Consider the following 21,102-nt stretch of genomic DNA (forward strand, 5'->3'; position numbering starts at 1 on the left):
CTTTTCTGCTGAGGGAGGAGTGCACACAGCTGGGATACGTGTCTACACCACACACACACATGAATGAAGAGCCAGTGACACTACCCAGCTACTCTTAAGTGCAGTATCCCACTCAGTGTTTTGGTTTCTACAGCCCTAGATTGTGTTCCTGTCACGGCTCCAGCCAGCGGCCTCAGGGGAGGCTCAGCTCTTTTGTTTCTGGATCTCAGCTGTGCTGAGGAAGAATTTCACAATGGGACCAGCCTCACACCCCCAGAGAAAATATCTCTTCAGATTCCTCTGTTAATGAACTCATCAGCATGGCCTTAATCAGCAATCAAGTTCCACTACAGTGGAACGCTGCTCAGAAGCACACATACACCTGCAGGCAGGGACTGCTTCCTGCAGGCTGCCGTCAGCTGGGGGGACACAGGCACAGGCCCTGGGGAGCCACTCACATCATACTCACATCACACCCCTCAGCTACAAAGGGCCTGGCTGAAGGCTGCGCTTGTCCTACATCAGCTCCTGGTGACCAGCCCTGACTTACCTGTCCAGGGGTTCCTTCCCTGCAGGGGAACCAGTGGTCCCCTCCACCTGCAGAGGCAGGAGGAAGAGCACTTCTGACACTTGCTCTTTTCGGATGTGCACCGCTTGAAGGGAAAAGCCTTTAAGCATTCAATTAGTGAGGCAACTGCTGTCTAGGCGTCCTGGAAGCAGTGCTTCTTAGGCTTCACCAAATATCCACAGGCAAACCCTCAGCTCAAATCAAAGACTGTGTTCTCGAGCCCTGTACGTTTATGAATCAAGCCTCTCTGGAGGGGCTGATGTCCTCTCCAAGGCCCCAGAAGTGATAAAGACTCCACATGTAAATCAAGCAATGCAAGCTCTGAACACGTGAAAAATGTTTGTGTCATTACCCAGGCCTGGCTTGACAGCTCTTCTCTTACCCCAAGTGACCCCAAAGCATCTCAGCACCTCCACTGAAGGAGAGAAGGCCCTTTGGAGGAGGGTATTTGGAAATGTTCCCCTTGGCTGCTGCAACAGTGAGCACACACCCTTCTCTGGTGTGTGGAAACACACAGTAGCAAGTTCAGCAGTGGAGGGGGCTGTGCTATCTGAGGGTGCTAGTAGTGCTAAGTAGAAGGAATTGGGTGCTTCTTCACCAAAATCTTATGGGCACAGCACATGGTGTCTCGCTGACTCTGTGACCCCTTGGGCTGGATGCGGCTGGTCAACAGCTCACAGAACTGACAGACTGTCCCCAACAGAGATGCTGTGGCACAGCAGAGCAAGGAATTGTCCATACCACAGAAAAGTCAGAAAGAAAAGCCAGTGGCTCCTCTCTTCACCTAATGAGCCTCAGCTCCATCTCCAATCCTGTGCTGTATGAGGAATTTGATCTTTAGAGCTAAGGTGAGCCCTTCTGCCTAAAATGCTGTTTTATGAAGATGTTTCTGTGATTCACACAGACTTGGCTAGAGTGAACTAGAATGAAACCCACGGACTTGGCCTGCATTGCTTCCTCACAGGCAGCAAGGATCCTATCGCCAAGTAGAGGTCAAGAGTGTCCAGGACACAGGATTTGGAGTGCAACAGGGAAAGAAATGCAGTGATGGCAGATAACACTCTGTTGTGTACAGTTTGTAAGAGGAAGAACTGCTTTTGCTGGATAGGATGAAAGTAATAAAGCAAAATCAGCAATCCCTGGAAAACTTCCTTCTGACTGTACCCACAAACATGTAAGAAATTGTCTCTGACTGGCTGGGAGACACAACGAAAATGGTAGTGCCCCATGCAGTTCTAATTCTAGTCCATGGCTACTGCTCTCCAGTATCACTTTGGGAGTTTGTAAAACACTGATATTCTCTCCATATTTATCCAAGTGCCCGTCCATGTTCTGTAAATATTGGCTCACATGTCAACTGGAAACCATAAAAAAGTAAGACTGAAGAGGAGAAAAACAGCGTGTACCTGGTATGCAGTCCTTCCACTGGGGGACGTGACTCGAGTGACAGAACGGTGATCCACCAAATCCAAAGCTGGGACAGCACATGGGCCAAAGATGAACTTCAGCCTGAAAGGGAACATGTCTCTAGTTACGTCACACCACAGAAGACCATCTGCCTTAGCCTTAATCTACAGGATTTGGCCCTACAGAGTCCAGAAGGCCTGTAGCCAAAGGTTCCCATTGCCTCTCAAAATCCCACCAGTTACAGCTCCATTAATTATGCTACCAAGAAAGGGAGTGTATTTGTCATTCACAGCTTCGCTGGCTTTCACCAAGCAACCACCAATCCCTGCCCTGTCCTTCTGAGACAATCTCAGCTGACAGTCGCTCTCCTGGAAGACAGATGGGACTCAGTCCTTACAGACAGCCTCCACTCTGCCAGATATTTGGAGCATCTATGTGGTTTTTGATATTCTTAAAAGAACTTCCAAATTTCCAAGCTGCTCCCAAACAGTCCCACATTTCTTTGCAAAATCCCACTCAGATTTAATTACAAGATATTTTAAAGATTTTTCCTATACAGGACATTACAGCTTATGTGTTTCTTCTTCAGCACTATGATCCAAACACTATTCTGGTTGCCTGCTGTACAAACAGGACATGAAGTGGTTCCTGTCCTGAACTAAAATGAGACAAAGTGCATCAGAGACACAGAAGTGAGATTTTTTCTTAGTCAGTGTCTATGACTGTGGCACAGTGTTAGCCATGTAGGTGAAGAGTTATCTTTGAGCAGAATTTCTGGCTTAACAGTCACTTTACAGATCACTGATTATTGCAAAGGGAGTGTAGGTGAAGCAAGTCACAGGTTGTCCATACAGTGATATGATCAGCCTTTTTGTTAGTATTCCCATAGTTCTTCTGATACAAACTCTGTGTAGACAGAGCACTGGCGCTTAATCAATTTATCAAACAGTGAATCTGGACTCTAAAACTGGAAACTTGCTTCTGCCCAGCACCCTAAATATGCTAGGTCTTCTTCAGGGGAAACTGCACATCTGGCAGCAAAAGCAAGACATGCTGGCAGAGAAGATGGAGGAAGGAAATCCTGGGGGAAGCACAGTGCTGGGGATCAACAGAGGTTACCAGCACCAGGCAGTGTCACACTCGCAGCCCAATTATCCTTGTGGCAGTAAACGGTGAAATTGTCACATGAGCATAACGAGCATAAACAGGGATTTAGTGAGGGCAGCGCCAGGTAAACAAGAGCACATGGAGGCAGAGTTGCTAGCACTAAGGGGAAAAGGGCTTGTGCTGGGACACCTTAATTGTACATACAGGTGGCCTGGATGAGTTGCCCTGGATCAGATTATTGATCAGTTGGTTGTGAATTCCACCTCCAGTCATGGCCCACGCATCGTGCCTCAGAGCAAGGAGAGAGCAAGGATGATACATAGCTCCTTGAGCAATAGGAAATGCAACAGCAGGGCTCCTTCCTCATCCCAGGGAAACTGGTGTAAACCCTGGAGGATGAGTCATTTTGTAGTGATCATATCTCCTCTATCACAGTCACAACCGAGGTATAAATTATTCTTTCTCTACCCAACAAACTTAATCAATAAGAAGCTAAAGACCAGCAGGGAAATACTTAAGACGCTCCACTGCATACGGAGCCATGGGCTAGCAGTAGTTTTACATCTGTAATCCAGCTACCAGCAGGGCTCAGAGACAGCAAATTTATTCCAGATAAACACCCAGGGACAGCACATGCCTTATGTCACTCCACCCTCTCTAAAAACCCTTTCCTTTTCCTTCTAAGCAGGACACATCACCATGCAGGGATGCACCACTGCACAGCATTTATGGATCAGAGAGTGCCAGGGATGGGGTAAAGACAGGGTTAGCCAAGTTTGCTCAGGTACACGTTTGCTTCCTGCAAAACATTACCTTTAAACAACTTTCTCCTTGGCCTCGGTGCTGTGAGGCAGCACCATGGAGGCACATGCTGATGTCTGGCTGTTGCGGACCTTGGTGCTGTAAAATTCCACACCAGCAAGTGGAAAACCAAAGAGCTGTGAGTCCTGAAGGCCCAGTAATTTCCATCTATATACTCATTGCCTGCACATCCCTGCAAGGAGGATTTTATCTCCTGCTGCTGCTGTGCAATGGTATATGATAAGCTGTATGTCAAATATGGACATCTCTACCCTTAGCCTATTGTCCAGACAGCTCATAGGCTTAAAAATTATTCTAGACCTGTATATCCAGCTGCTCTGAATGTGTTCCAAAGAGCTCAGGGGCAACCCAATTAACTTTACAGACCTTTTATCCGCTGAGAAAAATCTGTGTAGTCTAGATTAGTTACAAAGGTAAACAACAAGAAAATCAGCAGTGATGAAAAGATACTACAAACCATGAGCAGGACAAGAGGAGAAAGCAGAGGAACAATTCCAACTCCAGTGAAGACACAAAGAGCCAGGGCAGAGCCCTGGCGTCTCAGCAGCATGGCTGACCTACGCGTCTGAGTCAATCTCATTGATAACAAGCCAAGCAGACAGACTTATTCCAGGAAGACCAAAACTTCAGTCGCACAAACTTAAGGCAATAAGGACTGGCTTCATCTGAGTACTGAGAGGAGGTGGGTGGGGGAACACTCAACGTAAGACATTCCTTAATGATTAGGTTTGGGACTATAAGGGGGCTGAGTTTAATGAGTTTCAGTAACTCTTTCAAATTTAGGGAATTCTTTTTCCATGTATATAATTCAATCAGTCTAACAGGAAATAAGTAAGGAATGCCCAAAGGAAATTCAAGGACTTCAGAGATTTGGAAGAGATTCAGAAATTAACTCAGAATACTTCTGAGCTGCTGGTCACAGGGAATTGATAGAAAACCGACTGCCAAGAGTTACCACCCAACCGTTACTAAACTTAACAAGGGAATTTCTTTCCTCCTCTTTTCTTTTATGACAAGAAGGAAACAAAAAGTTACGAGACTTGTCAAATATAATCTCACCCTTCAAAGGCCATTGTGGTCTCAGAAGAGGGAGCCAGCATGCACACCTTTCACAGGTGCTATGTCAGATAACTTTAGACCCAAAGATATTAAGGCCTGAAGGGTTCCTGGTGATCTCCTCTCCTGGCTAAATTACAGGCAAGGAGGAACACAAAGATGAATCTGAAAAGCCTTTCTCACTGTGATGGTGCCTTTTCTCTAGCTTCAACACCAATTACTGAGGGCTGCAGAATCTCAGGATCTCTTAGGAGACTGCTTGGGAATGACTGAAATATTCACAAGCTTCAATCAACGCAAGGGTGATGAAGCTGACCTGAGACGACTTCTAAACAGAAGAAAATGCTCAGGGTAATCTTCAAGTTAACAATTCCCCTGTGCAGAGAGATGATACGTTCACTTTTCCCTTTCTATCTCACATGCTCATGACTCAAACAGAAGGGATCTCAGGATGCTGCTATGCTCACAATGATATGAACGCGGTGGAGATGCAGCACTCCAGCGGCATGAATCACTCCAAAACACGGTCCACGCTCACAGAAAACTTCCAGATCTGAGGGTGGACTCAGAGCTCAGGTGAAACATTCTGGGTTTCTGCATGTTTAATCCACACAAATTAGAACAAGTCATCACAGGAGATTCAGAGATACAAAGATAATTCCAGGAATCTCTGGAAAAACCCTTGGGATTGTCTCTTTGGACCTTCATTTCCACTACCAGCAAAAACACGTAGCAACTCTGTATGAGAAACATGTACTGGTCAAACACAGGAAAAAAATAGCAGTACTATGATGAGAGCTGATTGTCCACAGCCCTTTAGCGGGTCACCTGGGACAGGAACTGAAGCAAAAGATACTTACCCCAGCAGCAGGTCATCAGGGACTGCAAGAAAAAGAAAATGAAGCGTGATTTTGCTGAACTTCCCCACTGTGAGAGACATCAACATCACAGGGAGGCTAGTGTCTCCCTAATGTACTCCCAGAGGCCACAGAGGACTGCAGTGCTCTAGTCATCCTCTCTAGCCACCAAAAAGCAATAAGGAGCAGCAAAATGATCTGCTATGGTAGTGCTAAGGCACTTCTCAAGTACAGCAATCAGAACCACAGGGATTAATTTTAAAAAGAAATCCAGAAGCCCAAATAGACTTACTTTTATAATATCTTACATTTAAAAGCATGCAAGAAAAGGCATGCAGCCTCAACATCTTACTCTGCCACTTTAAGAAGTTGGTTAAAAATATATATATTGGTTTCCCTGAAACTCTCTTGGCATGAGTTGAGAACTCTGGCATCAAAACTTTAAAAATGTTGTTCTTTTCCCAGCATAGTCTTGCAGGGCGCCACTAGTTTATAGCTTTTTAAACACAGAAACATAATGTCTTCACTTATTGGAACGTCTTGTTAAGATGGAAAGTTACACTTAAGAAAATCAGTCTGTTTGTTGTAGCTAACAGTTTAGGCTCTGATAATCCAATCTGATATTTCTGTTATCACTAGTGGGACACAGCGTATTATGTCCCTGTATTCCACTGGAAGATCAGGACTTTGACTTTAATATAAAAATATTAAAAATATTCTCTATGACTTACGCTGTTGGTTTGACTTTTCCAACTTTATTCTAAATCTCCAAAGTGACTGATCAGTTTGTTTCTGCAGTTATGTCTCAGTGTATGTCTTAGTACTATTTTGATGCTTTAAGGAGAAGTATACCTTAAAAGGAATGTTGACTTTTTTTCTTTCTAATCTACAACAGGATTTATAAAGCTCTTGTCATGTGTAGATTTTGGATCTACCCTAACCTGACAGGAGCCATACTGCAAGCATGCCCAAAAGCTGTCACTGCGCTCAGTCTGACAGTTTAGACACTAAATCTCTGCTCATTCCCCACTAAAATGTAGTGCTCAGACTTCTCTGAATGTTTATTTGGTTGGTTTTAGTGCAGTTAAAAATATTCCTTAAAGGCACTTTCCTTAGGAAAAACCATTCTGTGCTACTTATCAAGTAAACACAAACAGTAATATTCTTTCAGCACAGATTACAGAACTATATTAGCAATCCAGAGCGCAATGAAGGTAATTGTTCTTAACTAGCTGCTAGAACTGGCCAAGATTTCGCTGTTGGGTTACACTTGCTTCATTCAGGCAACGGGAAAGTTGTTCTTTGCCCTGAGATCTCGGACACAACACCCTCTGCCGGTCAGTGATCGTTTTTATGAAGATTTCCCTTTTCACTCTAGGTTTGAAATTAGTGAGTCTACAAAACCAGCAGTACAGTAGGCACAACGAACTGCCTGCCTAGAAGTATGTAAATTATCACTCCTCCAGTGCAACCACTTTGCAAGCAGGATTGTCCTAGGCCTACGTTAAAAAAAAGTGTCCAATCTGGTCTAATTTTCAAAAGGGCCTGACTTTGAGAAGGGGGCTGCTCCTCATTATCTGTACTTCAAAGCCCTGTGTGTTGTCTCCAGATAGGGACACAAAAGCTGGAAACACAGAATACAACCTGACACTCCTGAGAGTGAAGAGCCACCCCTTACATGACAGAGTCTGCAGAAGATGCAAACAAGGGGAGGCCAACAACCCTCATTGCTACCTGAAGGTTTGACAGCGCCAGCATTACTGGCCCACCGCCTGCTGGGATGGTTCTGGTTTTCTTTACGTACCGTGTGAGGTCTCCTGAAAAGCCTTTTTGATCTCTTTCAAAAGCTCTTCTGCTACTGCTGGCAAGGTACTATCCATCCCATTGGCACTGGCCTCATGACTGGAAGCAAGACAGAAGAGGAGACAGTGGGAAATTAAGGTCACCGCAGATACTATAAACCAGGACAGTTTATCTGGGCAGTGCTCTATCTCAACCCTGCAACGAGCCCAGGGAAAGGCATCCTCAGCAACTTTTGAAATGTGTTTTTTACACATCCTTGGAACAAAGCGTTTCTCAAAAACACATGGGTGCCTCTCAGATACCCCCACGTATAAACAGATCCTGTGGAAGGGGACCGGACACATACAGCTGGCAACAGGAAGGGGCTCCAGGCTGCAACGTCCCGGCGCTGGGCCAAGGCGGTTCCCGGCAGAGGAGGCCGCGCAGCCCGCCCGCGCCCCTGCGGCAGAGGGGCCTGGCTGCCCCCGGCGCCCGCGAGCCGCGCGGGGGGATCTCTCAGGCGAGGGCCGGCGGCCGCCAGGCCCCGGCAGCGGGAGCCACGGCGGCTACTGCCCGCTGAGGCCCCCAGGGGCTCCCTCAGCACGGTGGAGCCGCGTCGGAGCTATTTAGAGCCGCCGGTTGTGGGACGGCGACCCCGGGGCCGGGCCTACCTGTGGCAGCGCAGCCATGAGGGCGCGTCTCCATAGCAACAGGCGCCCTTTGCCCCGGGTGACGCACGGGCCCGCATCACGTGGCGAGGGCGAGCTCTTAAAGGGCCCGCAGGGGATGATGCTGGCGGCAGGGGTGTCGCGGGCCCTGTGCCGCCTGGCCGCCCGGTGCTGCCCCGCGGGGCTCCCGCCGCCCCGGACCGCCTGGCGCGGCGGGGCCGGCGGGCAGGAGGACGGCGGCGGCAGGACGGGGTTCGCGCGGCGCCGGTGGGCCCGGCCGGTCGGGGGTGCCCTGGGCTTCCTGGGAGGTGAGGCGGGCTGCGGGCCGCGGCGGGGCGGGGCGGCGCGGGGCGGACGGCGGTCATCCCCGCGCCGCAGCCCTCTCCCTCTTCCCCAGGGACGCCGAGGAGGAGGGCGAGGACGCCATTATCCACCTGCTGAAGAGAGCCAAGGTGAGGCGCCGTCCGGGGCAGGGCCGCGGGCATGCGGCCGGGCTGTTCCCTCAGCGCGGGGCCGGGAGCCCTCAGGCCCGGGCTCTGGCGGGTGAGCTGCCCGCGGCTTTCCCTCTGCAGCTCAGCGTCATGAAGGGCGAGCTGGGGGAGGCCGAGCAGGTTCTGCACCAAGCCCTGCGCCTGTCGCACCAGTCGGATAACAGGAAGGCCATCGTCTACACCTACAGCATGGTAAAGGCTCCGGGGGGGGGGGTGGCCTGGCCGCCCGCCTGCTCGGGCTGACCCCTGTCGTGTCTAGTCCGCGGCAGAGTCGCCGTGGGGGTGCAGTGCCGTTTGCTGGGGCTGTGGTGGAGCGGCAGGTAGAAGGAAAAGCAGTTGTGTTGAGGCTAGTCCCTGCAGCCTTCGTGGAGCTTCAGCACTGCCTGTCTTTTCCAGATGGCAAACGTGGCCTTCATGCAGGGACAGCTGGACAATGTGAGTAACAGTTCTTTTTCCCCTCCAAATTTTAAGAGGCTGACATCTTCAGCAAGGTCTTGAAGGTGTGGCATGCTGTGACAAGCTGCACAGTCAGAGTTGTGAAGCAGAGATCTCCCAGGATAAAGCAGAACAATCTGACCTGGGACTGCAGGCCCATAGAGCATGTGTTGCTAAGATGTTTTCACAGTTAAACTTTGAGCTCTAACGTGGTGTGCAAGGGCAGAAACACTTCTCACTGTCAAATGCCACAGTCAAGCATTTAGTAGTCTGTCTCTGTAAAGGGTAGTTTAAGTGGTTTAAGTTTTTGGTTTAAGTGCCATCATTCCTCAGTATCTCTTCAAAATTCTCATTTCAGGCAGAAAAGCTCTACAAAGCAAGTATGAGCTATTTGCTTGCAGGGGACACAAAGGAGGTATGTTCTTCTGATAAAGGCTTTCAGCTGGAAGTATTAACAATTCTTTGGGCTATTGTGCTGTAATATCTCCTACTGAAAACTGGCACACTAGCTCTGAGCTTGCCAGCTTTTCAGGAACTTCCTTTAATGGATGGCAGCTCTGGAGACAACCGGACAGGGATTTTTAAGGTGTAAACTTGTTCTCTTGACAAAGTAATGTTTCTACTGGGGAGATGCAAGAAGAGTAACAGTTGCGTTGTATGTCCTCCTGGCAGGATGACAATGCAATCCTTGAGATGTCCCTCAAGCTGGCCAGTATCTATGCTGCTCAGAAACAGTGAGTTCCCTGCTAAATGCATCTTTTGCTTTCGTCTCATCTTCACAGTGGCAGTGGTGGCCAAGCAGAGGCTCTTTCCTCTAAGAATGGAGTGCCTGAGGAAGCTGGGATGTGACGAGATACCATCAACATCCCAGAGGCATGATATTTGTCTACCCACTGTCATGCAGCACAGCGATGGCTGTTAGGACCTGCCCAGCTTCGGGCAGTAGCTGCCACAGAGGACACAGCTCTTTAGTCTTAAATCCAAACCTCGCAGGAGAGGCGGCTTTCGAAGCAGTGGCTGAGAACTTGCAGCTTCATTTTTCAGTGGAGCATTGGCATGGGTTGCCTTAGCTGGCCTTATCTGAGGGGTGGGGGCCCTCTCCACCTCTTGGATCCCTTAGCCCATGGGTCAAGAGTAGGGTCCAGGGCATGATCAAGAAGAAAGCACTGAGGGCAAGAAGGGTCAGGTTGAGAGGAAAACCTGTCTTACAGGGCCTCTGGAATGAGGGATTGAAGGTGTTCACATCTGTCCCTTCAGGGATGGAAGGAGCCTTGCTTTGCTCAGTTGTTGCACTTTGCAGGCACAAATTAGCCCTGGCTGGATATGAGTTCTGCATCCTGACCTTAGAGGAGAAGATTGCCAAGCAAAAGGACTTGCCTGAGGATGTCTTACCAGGTGGGGCTGCCTTGTCTGCCAAAGGCTTCTCATTATTTTTTCTCTGTTTCCCTGTTCTTGATGTTGCTTTCCATATTGCCTAAGCACCATCTTCATGTCAATCCATTATCTTCACACTGCATGAGTTTCCTATTCGCGTAGGATGGGGACTCATGCTTGATCTTGTAGAAGCGATCACTTCCACTCCTCTCTATTTGCAGCTGAAGAAAAGGCCAACACCCGTCTCTTGCTTGGGATGAGCCTAGACTCCTATGCTCGCTATCTCCTAAATGTTAACCAGCTCCCAGTGGCCCAAAAAATGTATGAGAAGGCTCTGCAGATATCAAATGATGTTCAGGGAGAGACTCATCCACAGGTGATGTGTACAATGGTAGTCGGACTACTAGGGAAAGAAAGGCTAATCTCCTAGGGAATGAGGCAGCTTTAAAAGCAGCTTTGCTGGCATCAGATGTACACAGCACTAAATTAGGTTCTGCTTTCCTGCCAGGAAGAATGAGCATGCTGATATATAAACAAAAGACACTTTCTTACTGAAAGCTTCTCTGGGAAATATTACTTTTAGTAGTGTGACAAGGCTATGAATGTGGTGCTCCTGCTGCCCCAGACTTCACAGGTCTTGTTCTGAGGGTTTCTTTTCTGTCCTGGTGCAGACTGTGGTCCTGATGAATGATTTAGCAACTGTACTGGATGCTCAGGGGCACTACGATGAGGCATACTCCTACGTGAAGAGGGCAGCTGAGCTGGCAAAGGAGACTCAACACCCTGAGGAGCACATGGTGCTGAACAACCTGGCAGCAATTCTGATGCACAAAGGTGGGTAAATAAGTGTCCACCCTTTTGTCACCGCGCTTGTGCTGACTGCGGATACCTGTACTGGAGAATCGAACTATAGTGTTATATTTGTGCTGCCATTTTTAGTTTAAGCAGTAGGTCTGCTAATTTTGTGTAGGCAATCTGTGTTGTGTTCAAATTGAATTCAGCTGCTGAGGGATCCTGTCCAAGATAAATGCAGTACTGGGGCATCTGACTCAAAAGGTTGCCAGGGGATCTTATTTCCCTTGTTCTGTATGTACAATAACTGATTCCAAAAGGACAGAAGACATGCTTGAGACTTGTTTCTATGAGCTCTTAATACTGTAGCAGCACCTTGTCCCACTGTCATTGCTGCTGCCTAACTCTCATAGTTGGGACATGCTGGATGTTTTCTGAACCTCTCTAGTTCTTGATGTGTTCCAAGTAGTTCTTGCTTGTCCTTTGCACGTGGTCAGCTTCAGGAGGGGACTCTGAAAATGGCCAATGTAACTAGGTAGGCATGCCAACTTTTTCCTCTTGCTACAGAAGACTTTCTGCAAGCAAAACAAGTGTACAAAGCAGCTCTCGAGCAGGCACAACAGAAGGGAGATGTTGCTTCTGTCCAGCATATCCAGGAAGAACTAGCTGAGCTGGCCAAGAGAAGAAAGGGCTCCAAATAAGTTTGGCCACAGAGTCTAACCTTGAGGAACCTGACAGCAGCAAGGGTTGGTCCATACAAGCAGCCTGGGACCAGTTTGGTGCAATTCTCCAGGGGAACAGCAAGGAGGAGTTTAAGGGCTGCTTAACAAGAAGGGCTGGTATTGCCTAACAGCTTAGCCCAAAATAAAGTTGTGAAATCTTAACTATGTAAATTGGTGGTGTAGTCTATGGTTAGATTGACCTACTATGCCAGTGGTTTAGCTTTGTCTTGAATGCCACCACTGTGCAAGTCTAGCCTGGTATTAATAGTTGCAGTTAAGTCGAGGAGTACTACTTGTGCTACTCCTGACTGTTCACAGAAGTATTCAGTTTCAAAACATGGCTATAGTAAAGCTAAGTCATGAAAAGAAAACAGGCAGGAATTGTCTCACTCTTTACACGCTGGCTAGCACAACAGGGTCTACTTTTGTCAGCGCTACAGGTCAGCGTGTATTAACTTCAACAGAGCATTTCCCAGACTATACCTGTACTGTGACAGAGCTGTAGCTCCATCTCCTTTTCAAACAGGTTGCTTGAAGATCAAGTGTTTTTCTTCAAAGCATTTAGCATCCAAAGATAGAACATGCCCTCTCAGAGGAGGGGTGAGACCATGTTACCAAAACAGAGCTGTTGTCAGAAATAAAACACTCAGCTACCTTACCCTAGTCAAGAGCACACTGAGTGCCAAAGCTGCTGCCCTCCTTTTCTTGGAACAGTCAGTGCTTAGAACACTGAGGCTTCCTCTTGGAAAAGACGGTGTGTACAAACCGTCAGGTTTGCAAGCTACATGCCTTCATGTGCATCTAGTACCAACAGCCTGTTTATACAACAGAATTTAAGTTCTGCCCTGCAGGGAAGCCTAATGTTAAAGGAAAATTAAACCAGAAGTTACCCATATTTAGCCAGGATAGTAGAACTAACTGTAATTATGTCACCAACCAAGCATTATTTTAACTTCTCATTTGTAAGAACTTCCGCTGGTTGGTACAACCCTTAATATTAATTGCATCATTATTAAGTTTACTTACAGTAGCATTAGTGGCTTCAGTTCTGCTTAACTTTGAGCTAAGAAGAGGCACGTGGGTTTTCTAGAGTAGATGTTCACTGAAGCTGGAAGAACTTAAGATGCATACACAGCTTTGTGCTCAGCAAGCTAGAAAGTAAAAGTGTGGCTGTTACAGGCATGGTTGTACTAACAGAAAGGCTCTAACACATTAGAGCCAATCTTTAAAGTTCTGTTTTTTGGTTTTTAAGTGGCAGACCTTGGACACTCCAGCAGTGTTAACTGGGAAGCCTGCAGCACCCTCTAAGGGAAGTGTTTTGCCTGTTCTCATGAACATAGCTTGATGCTGCAAAACAAGAGGGAGACACAGGAAAAGCAAATGGAGAACTGATCCCCTTTATTGATTGGTCTGAATCCAGAAGTCACTGTCTACTGAAGACATTGTGTGGAAAAAAAAAAAAGTTGAGTTTTATGATGCATGGGTTTTTCAAGTCTTAAATGATTTCATATCAGAATCACGAAACATATCAAGATGAAAGCATTGTGAAAGCGCTGATCAGAAATCAGTTAAAAATTTGTAGTAAACTACACTTTGTAAACAAGATTTACAAACACCTTCCTGTTTGAAACAGGTCAGATGTAGTTCCATACTTGAAGATTACTGGAATTGTGGTAAACCCTAATTTAGGCTCTGGAGAGGTTTTACACTGGAGAAGTTAGAACTCGGCTAACAAACAAAAATGCAGCAACATTTTATGTGCAAATGCCACTCAAGCTGTATCTTAGGAGAAAGTGACTATCCTACTGGGGGTATCTTGCTGCTGCAGCAGCAATAACATGAAGCTTTGCAATGAACATGCTCTACTTACTGTACAGTTAGCATAAGACATTTGTCTGTACATGCCTCTTTCACGTTGTATTTGTTACACTACGAAAGTGAAAAAAGTGAGTTTTAGAATGGAACTTAACTCTCCACTCCAAATTTAAATCTACAAAAAGGGCAGATCAACTTGGTTTCCAGTATATGTTGCTGTGGGAACAAAAAAGTTAAAATAAGAGCACAGGTCTACAAACAGAATGAAAACTTCACTACTTTAAGCCAGAAGGATAAAGGATGGGAGGGTGAGAAAAATCTTTCTTAGAGAAAAACTGCAAGATTTAAGACTGCCAACTCATCTACTGTTATGTAGTGTTTAAAAAAGTAGCAAAATAATCCCGTATTTGCAACACAGTGTCAAGTTTTCAAATGAGTTCCTTTGGATTTTTTCTTTTCCACACTTGGGGCCAAAAGGCTTTCCTCTGAAGTACTCCAAATAAATTTGCTATTGACAGATAGTTCTGTACTTCCTCCTCTTTGTAACTGGACCATTACAGTTCTTCCATAAGATGTAGAGCTTACACAGCGTAAGGTTACACAGCTGCATTCTACCTTCCATACAACATATTGCAAATACAGTGTTAAATTAAAAATACTTTGACTGGAAAATAACTTCAAGGCAAAGACTGTTCATCAATGAGATGCAAAAGCAGTTTGGAATCTGACAGACCATGCCACCCCCCAACTCAGTGCTATCTGTAAATCAGTCCTTCTACCCCAGAAGATTTAAATTTACTTCCTGAGGTCAGTGCAGCAAAAAGTAAGATGCTTTTGAAGATGGATGTCAGGACACCCTGTGATATCACTAACCAGATGTATGTATACATGAGCTACAAGCATATCATAGCAGGCATTGATAGATGAATGATAGATGAATGATTAAGGAGACTCTCCTAGTACCATATACAATTTAAAAATAAAAATAAAAATCACCCTAACAAGTATTGCACACTTTAGGAGTTAAGCCAAGCATTCGTAAGGACTTCCACCAAAAGCTTGCTTATAGGGATGGGGGAGCTTGGGATGGGGATGCAGACTTTAAAATAATTATTAAATAAAGATTTTAAAATCAGACTGGAGGAAGGTAAAAATCACAGTACCTATTCAAACAGGTTGTAACAGAAGCCAAATAGGTGACTCGTATGTTGCTCAATTATTCTATAAAAGCATTTTGTTTTATTTAAACTTGGGATGTAGAGGTTTTTCTTCTTAAAGGATTTATCAACCCACCCAGAGCCTCTTTTCAGATAAGCCATTTGCTGCGGTTAAATATGACAGTAAAATTTAGTAGCCTGTTTTGACTGCATACAATGCAGAAACAGAAAACACTAAGATAGGCTTTTGGGGCACAGTTAAAATTCCCAGTGTGCATAACAGTGAGGTATGCCTCCAGAAGCTGTTCTTTTTGTTTTTTTATCCTTTTAAAAATGAACCATAACATACCCATGCAATAATATTTCTGCAGTGTTGCTAAATAAAACCAACTGCACCAAAAATTTACAATGTGGCAGAATTTAAAATTCAAAGAAATATATCATCTTATTCCAGCGAACCGGACTATGTTAATGTACAGAATTCATTAAGGGGTCAGTCTTAAAAATCAACATTTTCACAAGAGCTTGAACACCACTGAGAAAGTGTGTCTAGGGGAAAAAAATATATATATATAAAAGCACAATGCCTGCAAGAAGTGGCACGGCATTAAATGGGTAATGATGCTAGGCTGGTTGGGAGGCTAGGGTTATGGTTAGGCTAGGCTGGTAGGGAGGCTAGGGTTATGAAGAGTACTCTACGCTGGAGAAAATGCTTAAAAAAAAATTACAAAATGACCCCCAAAGTTTAGGCAATGATTTGAACATAAGTACACCAGATACTATAGCAAGGGAAAAAACACTGCAAAAAGTACTCTCTATTTACAGAAGAATGATTTAAAGACATTATGGTTTTTCTTTACAAATAGATGTAGAACAGGAATAGTCCACATTTTTAAAAACTCTTTACATATTTATCTTTAGTAAGTCAACCTTCTTGACCACTATCCTCCAACACACGGCTTGTGCAGAAGGCATTTAACGGACTCTCCATCAATTCTTCATTGTGTGGCCCTTGCTCTCTTGGAAAGTCTCTGTGGGCACAAGTCAAAAATAGATTTCTCTTTTTGACCCGCAAATTAAAAAAAAAAAAAATATCTGCATAGTTCAGTCATCACTGTCAGACAGAGTCTCGTATTGTGCTGAAAGCAGTGGTGCAGGCTCTCGCTCCCATATCCTGTTCTGTTGGTGAGTGGTTGCTTGGCTCATGGACGGTGGGGCACACGCAATGGATGTTGGCGGTGTACTGCTGAGCATCCTCATCGTCAGTGGGTTGTAAGGAAACTGTGTTGAACCTGAATTAAAGAGAGTTTCTCCAAGTCAAAAACATGAGCTGTTCTAAGAGATAGAGATCTGTATCTGAAAGATAGTCTGGTTTTCATTGTGACAACTAGCAGCAAATCTGTTTCAGAAAATCCTCACTTGCTGTAAACTTTTGACCAATATACCAATGTTACAGTATGTCTATATCTGACCTTTCTACAAATATCACATCTAGTTTGTTAAGTTTGAAAGAAACCCATTTCTCACCTGTTGATGAAGGCCTATCTTCCCAGGCCCACACTGGAGTTTGTCTATGGTAGTCCCCTTCTGAATGTACAGATGAGACAGAAGAAGGTCTTTCGGTTCCCAAATATCCCTGTCCAGGAATCGGAGACTTAGACTTCCTACTATTTGACTTGCCGATTAGCTTCTGCTTGCTGACTCCCCCTCCTGGAAAGAGAAGGGACAGATTTTACAAAAATGTTACACTGCGTTTTAGCCTCTGTATGTTTGTAGCAGCAAACAGAAGTTTCACACTGGTGCCTTCTGGAATGCTGATTTACTACAATTAGTGTCCGTATAGGCTAGTCTTCCAACACAGCACTGATGGAAAATCCCTATTCTTATCACAACAGAATTATATTTCCATTTTTAGGAAGGGAGATGTTTTCAGTTCAAGCCAGCTCCCACTCTCAAGTGTTCCTTATTGGTGATGTACTACACAAGCATTTTCATCAAACCACTGAGAAGCTTTGGGTATCTAACACACCCTCTTATCTCTTCCTCATTTCATCAGTGGTGTCATTCTCCAGGAAATACTGGCTAATGCTCCTGAAGTCACCAGCACCATTCTGAAAGCCAGGACCACTAGAGGGAATGGAAACACCATCTCTATCACTTTTGGAGGAAAGGCAGTGATTTTCAGTGACACCAAGTTTATTCAAACCCTTAATTTATTTTTTTCTTTAAGACCATGAAATATTTAGGAGTTGCAATACCTCACCTGAATTTGGTGATGGATTAGCTTCTTCCCTACGTGTCTCATTACTTGCTGATACTGCAGCACTGGAACTGCCAGGTGCTACTGCAATAGACTGTGACATTACAACTCCATGCTCCTCACTCTTGTCATCAAAGTTTCCCATCAATGCTTTTCTAATAATGTCTTCCAGACCCAGATTACTGGCAGGATCTGCAAAGGAATGACCCCTAGAACTGACTGCACCTGGGAGATAAAAGAAAACATACAGGGAAAAGTGGGAGGGGAGGCAAAAAACATATCTCAGAGAAATTACAAAGGGATATGGGAAAAGATTTTAGCGAGAGGCAGAAAAGTGGGGAAAAAAAACAAAGATGAGAGTGTTTTAAATGCAAAGCTACATGCTCCAAAGCAGCTCACAATAGCTACAAGTTAGACATGCCAGCAAACACTGAAGAGCTACGTCAGTAGTGTCACTGAATGTCAGACTCCTCGCAAGACGGTAACTTTTACTGTTTGTTTTGTTGGTTTTTTTCCAAATAGCGAAGGATGCTGAGCGTGCTGACTGTGACAGCATATTAAGTAAAAACTGCAGCTATTATTCAGTTGTAAGAGAAGAGACCAGAAACATACTTCTCTCAATAATCCATACTAATTTGTTTTATGAAGTGTGATATGTGGCAAATATTTATTCCAAAAGCTTGTCTTTCATCTAAATTAATGGAGATCAGTACTTTCTCCAATTAAAAGAGAGAAGCACTGTACCTGAAGGGGCACTGACTAGCCAAAATCATGTAAAGTCAATCTGTGATACAACTCAAGATTCAGATATATCAGTTCTTATCTCCCACATTTCAGTTCAGTTATCTGCCTCACTTGCCTCTTTAACTCAGTAAAAGTATGGATTATATTTAATTTCCTCATCTCATAGAAAATTGGTGGGTTTTAGTATGTACTTATCATAGCAAAAAAAAAAAAGCAGTATTTTTAAATACCCCAGTTTATAAAGTAAATTGTATTTGATAAACGAAGCTCAAGTTTTGTTGAACTACATTATATTTAAATTTTAAGTGAGATGCTAACCAATTTAATGACTTCTACCTCTGTGTAAGATTTGCAGAGGACACAGAAATAAATCATTCTTGCTTAAGCTTCCATTTAAGTATTTTCTGAAACATCCTTTGGTCATTTTGCTTTTCCCTGTGATACGGGAAACAAATGTTCATGTAGGCTATTAGCTTTTAAATTTTCATCATCTTCCTCATTTACTGGACTCCCCAAAGCATATAAATGAAAGATATGACATTAGTTTACTTCTTCAGAAACATACGTTGTTTCTTTTACTGAGAAACCTACCTGAGGTAGTGACTGCTGGCAAATTGAATATTTCAGTCCCTGGCTGAGCAGTTGCTGAAATTAAAACACAACATTTCATTGAGTTTTTCAGCACTGATAATCACTGTAAGTGATCACTACTAGTCCTAATGCACAAGGTATAATTACTTTTGAACTATTTTCAATGTTTGTTTTTTTCTTTCTCGGTTTTCCAAGATGAATATACATCTATGTCTTCTCAGGAAAATGATCCATACCAGGGTAAAAGTATCTTATATGGTCACAGCTAATCTTCTTTTAAAGATGTTACTTCAGGAAGCAGACTGACTTTTTGAAATTTCATAATCTCTGTACTTTAAAATGCAAAACTGCATTTGATTTGCCAAATAGATATTTTAACATATGAACCTTACAGACTGAGTATTTGTCTGTATTAAAAAAAATAAGTGGCAACAACTTTGGAGTGGCTAAACCACACACCCCCCCCCCATTACTATATTATGTCCAATTTGACAATAAAGATTTTAAACCATAACACTGATATATATATAAATGAAAAGATAATTGGCAGCAATGGAAAGTGTGCTTGTATGCCAAGCACGCACATGAGGTTTTCAACAGAGCAAAAATCTATCGTGCACACAATGGGCCTCCAATAAAAAGAATACTGCAACCCTTACTGACACAGCCTTGTTTCTCAGAATCAGATTAATTTGTTGTTCAATGCAAGAGCATTCACTTCCAAATAAACACGATTAGGTACTGAGTTCACAAACAGCAGATCTCACTACTGATAATTTTGATACAAAGTTCTGTTAAGATTTCTAAGACAAAAAACATAGTTCTAGTATCATATTCCACCATGTCAGTATCCATTACTGAAACTATATTAAAATATGTCTTTTTAACAGCCATAATCATAAGGGCCCAGAAAACACAAAGCATTCAGTTTCAAGACACCTTTCCAAAAAGGAAAATGTGTAATAGTTAACATTGATACAAAGCAAACTACAGACACAAGTTAACTAGAATAAGTCAGGTTTTAACAACTCTCTTGTTATTTATGTGTTTTTTCCATGGTTTTTAGAAAACATTTCCATCTCTTAAATTAAGCATTAAAAAGCTTAAATGTTACAGTCCTACATACACTAGCATTAAAAAAAAAAGAAAAAAAAGGAAAAAAAATCAAACAATCTTCCAGTTCTTTGGTCATAAATTATTATATATGTGTTTTATATCCATAGATTTATAATCATTCATATGTTATTTGAAACATATTTAGGTTAGGACATCTGTAGATGGCAGTCATATAAAGCTTAAGCTGGAAAAATTTAGGGAAAAGACAAGTCCTGCATACCCATGTCAGAGTCACTTCCACCAGATGAGTTCAGCTTTCGAAATATCTCCTGTTTCTTGGATTTTACCATTGGTGAAGTGTTCTCAAGTTTGGTGAAGAAAGAAGGCAGGTAGCTTATACTACCTGGAGAGCGAGAGTCAGTCCTGTCAAGACCAACATGTGTCAGAGAGAGAACATTTTCCAAGATGTACATTTAAATCTTTCCAAAAGCAGTCAGGCAGAAACTGCCAACATTCATACAAGCTTTAAGACTCTTTCCTCAGCCTGTTTTTTGGGGACTAGACAAATCTAATGACTCTCCAAGAACACCTGCTTTATCCAGGGAACAGGGTTTAAGATTCTACAGCTCACATAAAAAAAGACCAAGTCATTGTCTGTGCTGGAAAGCAGTACAGAGATAATGCTCTTACAAATTATCTCAGGGGTGCCTACTTCTGCCTTGCAAGCTGGCTGAAGTTTGCACTGCAAATCGGTAGGTGACAAAAGGTTTAAGCTAAAAGCCCAAGTACTCACCCTAGCTGCTCCTGTTTACAATCATATTTTCACTCTTGTTCCCAGTATGCCACTAAAAAGGATGTATTTCTTTTTAAGTCTGCTCACCCATCCTGTCACACATGGTCCAAAGCAAATAAGCTACTTCAGGCATTCTTAGAAACCAGGAAAAATAACCTTATGGACAAATCTGGCTCAAGAGCTGCCAAGTTAGTCATCCTTGCTCTATGGCACAAATTCAGACCAGGATCTATATCCTGTATCATACCCTTTATCAGTTTTACATTCACAGTAGCTGGCACAGTAACTGCACGTAATTTCTGTCACATTAGTGTAAAAAAATTGCTGAAGTAAATGTCAAACTGACAAGGGGTGCATATTCTCTTCAGATCTTAAAATATGCAAATTTTAGGCTGTTTATAAAGATGATAAAAGTAGTAGTATCCCAATTATAGAATTTTAAGAAAAAAATAATAAAGTAAAGCATGAAAAAAAATCAGGTGAAAAATCTAAGCTGATACCAGGGTCATGAACAGCTTGCACTGTTTTCAAAAGTGGATAAAAATGATCAACTGGATGTTCACTGTGGCACTTAGAATACTTGAGTTTGTTTAAGCAGCAGCAATCTGGCAAATCAGCTTTAATTT

General features: G+C 43.8%; 3 protein-coding genes across 12 annotated transcripts in view; 1 reads left to right on the top strand and 2 right to left on the bottom strand.

The window, feature by feature from the left end:
• The window catches only part of ZSWIM7 (zinc finger SWIM-type containing 7), a 25,178-nt gene extending 16,803 nt beyond the window's left edge, over nucleotides 1–8,375 (bottom strand). For 2 of the 4 annotated variants that reach the window (XM_074845417.1, XM_074845414.1), the window contains exons 1-4: nucleotides 8,250–8,326; nucleotides 7,601–7,698; nucleotides 5,800–5,821; nucleotides 1,954–2,056 (exon numbers count right to left, since the gene is read on the bottom strand). In XM_074845417.1, the coding sequence (XP_074701518.1) occupies nucleotides 1,954–2,056; nucleotides 5,800–5,821; nucleotides 7,601–7,698; nucleotides 8,250–8,326 (300 nt within the window). Of the gene's footprint in view, nucleotides 1–1,953; nucleotides 2,057–3,265; nucleotides 3,351–5,799; nucleotides 5,822–7,600; nucleotides 7,699–8,249 lie in introns of all 4 variants that reach the window. The other 2 variants (XM_074845415.1, XM_074845416.1) reach the window with 2 other exon arrangements.
• On the top strand, nucleotides 8,365–12,222 carry TTC19 (tetratricopeptide repeat domain 19). 2 transcript variants are annotated; one of them, XM_074845407.1, is made up of 10 exons: nucleotides 8,365–8,554; nucleotides 8,625–8,698; nucleotides 8,819–8,929; nucleotides 9,134–9,172; nucleotides 9,531–9,587; nucleotides 9,845–9,906; nucleotides 10,473–10,567; nucleotides 10,768–10,922; nucleotides 11,218–11,380; nucleotides 11,906–12,222. In XM_074845407.1, exons 1-10 carry the CDS (start codon nucleotides 8,365–8,367, stop codon nucleotides 12,037–12,039), a joined length of 1,080 nt encoding a protein of 359 aa, XP_074701508.1. In that variant the 3' UTR covers nucleotides 12,040–12,222. The 2 variants fall into 2 exon arrangements, with proteins under 2 accessions (XP_074701508.1, XP_074701509.1); XM_074845408.1 differs by having other exon boundaries at nucleotides 8,450–8,554; nucleotides 8,644–8,698.
• Nucleotides 12,223–13,441: 1,219 nt separating this feature from the next.
• The window catches only part of NCOR1 (nuclear receptor corepressor 1), a 74,446-nt gene continuing 66,785 nt past the window's right edge, over nucleotides 13,442–21,102 (bottom strand). For all 6 annotated transcript variants that reach the window (XM_074845403.1, XM_074845398.1, XM_074845404.1 and 3 more), the window contains 5 exons: nucleotides 19,964–20,106; nucleotides 18,628–18,681; nucleotides 17,296–17,517; nucleotides 16,560–16,742; nucleotides 13,442–16,324 (listed from right to left, as the gene is read on the bottom strand). In XM_074845403.1, coding sequence (XP_074701504.1) covers nucleotides 16,137–16,324; nucleotides 16,560–16,742; nucleotides 17,296–17,517; nucleotides 18,628–18,681; nucleotides 19,964–20,106 — 790 coding nt within the window. In that variant the 3' untranslated portion in view covers nucleotides 13,442–16,136. The remainder of the gene's footprint in view (nucleotides 16,325–16,559; nucleotides 16,743–17,295; nucleotides 17,518–18,627; nucleotides 18,682–19,963; nucleotides 20,107–21,102) is intronic.

The sequence above is a fragment of the Strix aluco genome, chromosome 19 (genome assembly GCF_031877795.1).
Source record: "Strix aluco isolate bStrAlu1 chromosome 19, bStrAlu1.hap1, whole genome shotgun sequence".
In the NCBI taxonomy this organism is placed as follows: Eukaryota; Metazoa; Chordata; class Aves; order Strigiformes; family Strigidae; genus Strix; species Strix aluco.

Excerpts from the sequence above, each read along its gene's own strand:
- TTC19 (XM_074845407.1), top strand. The coding sequence starts at position 8,365 with ATGATGCTGGCGGCAGGGGTGTCGCGGGCCCTGTGCCGCCTGGCCGCC. Across the intron at positions 9,907-10,472 it reads ATCTATGCTGCTCAGAAACA|GCACAAATTAGCCCTGGCTG; the intron begins GTGAGTTCCCTG and ends TGCACTTTGCAG. Across the intron at positions 10,923-11,217 it reads AGGGAGAGACTCATCCACAG|ACTGTGGTCCTGATGAATGA; the intron begins GTGATGTGTACA and ends GTCCTGGTGCAG.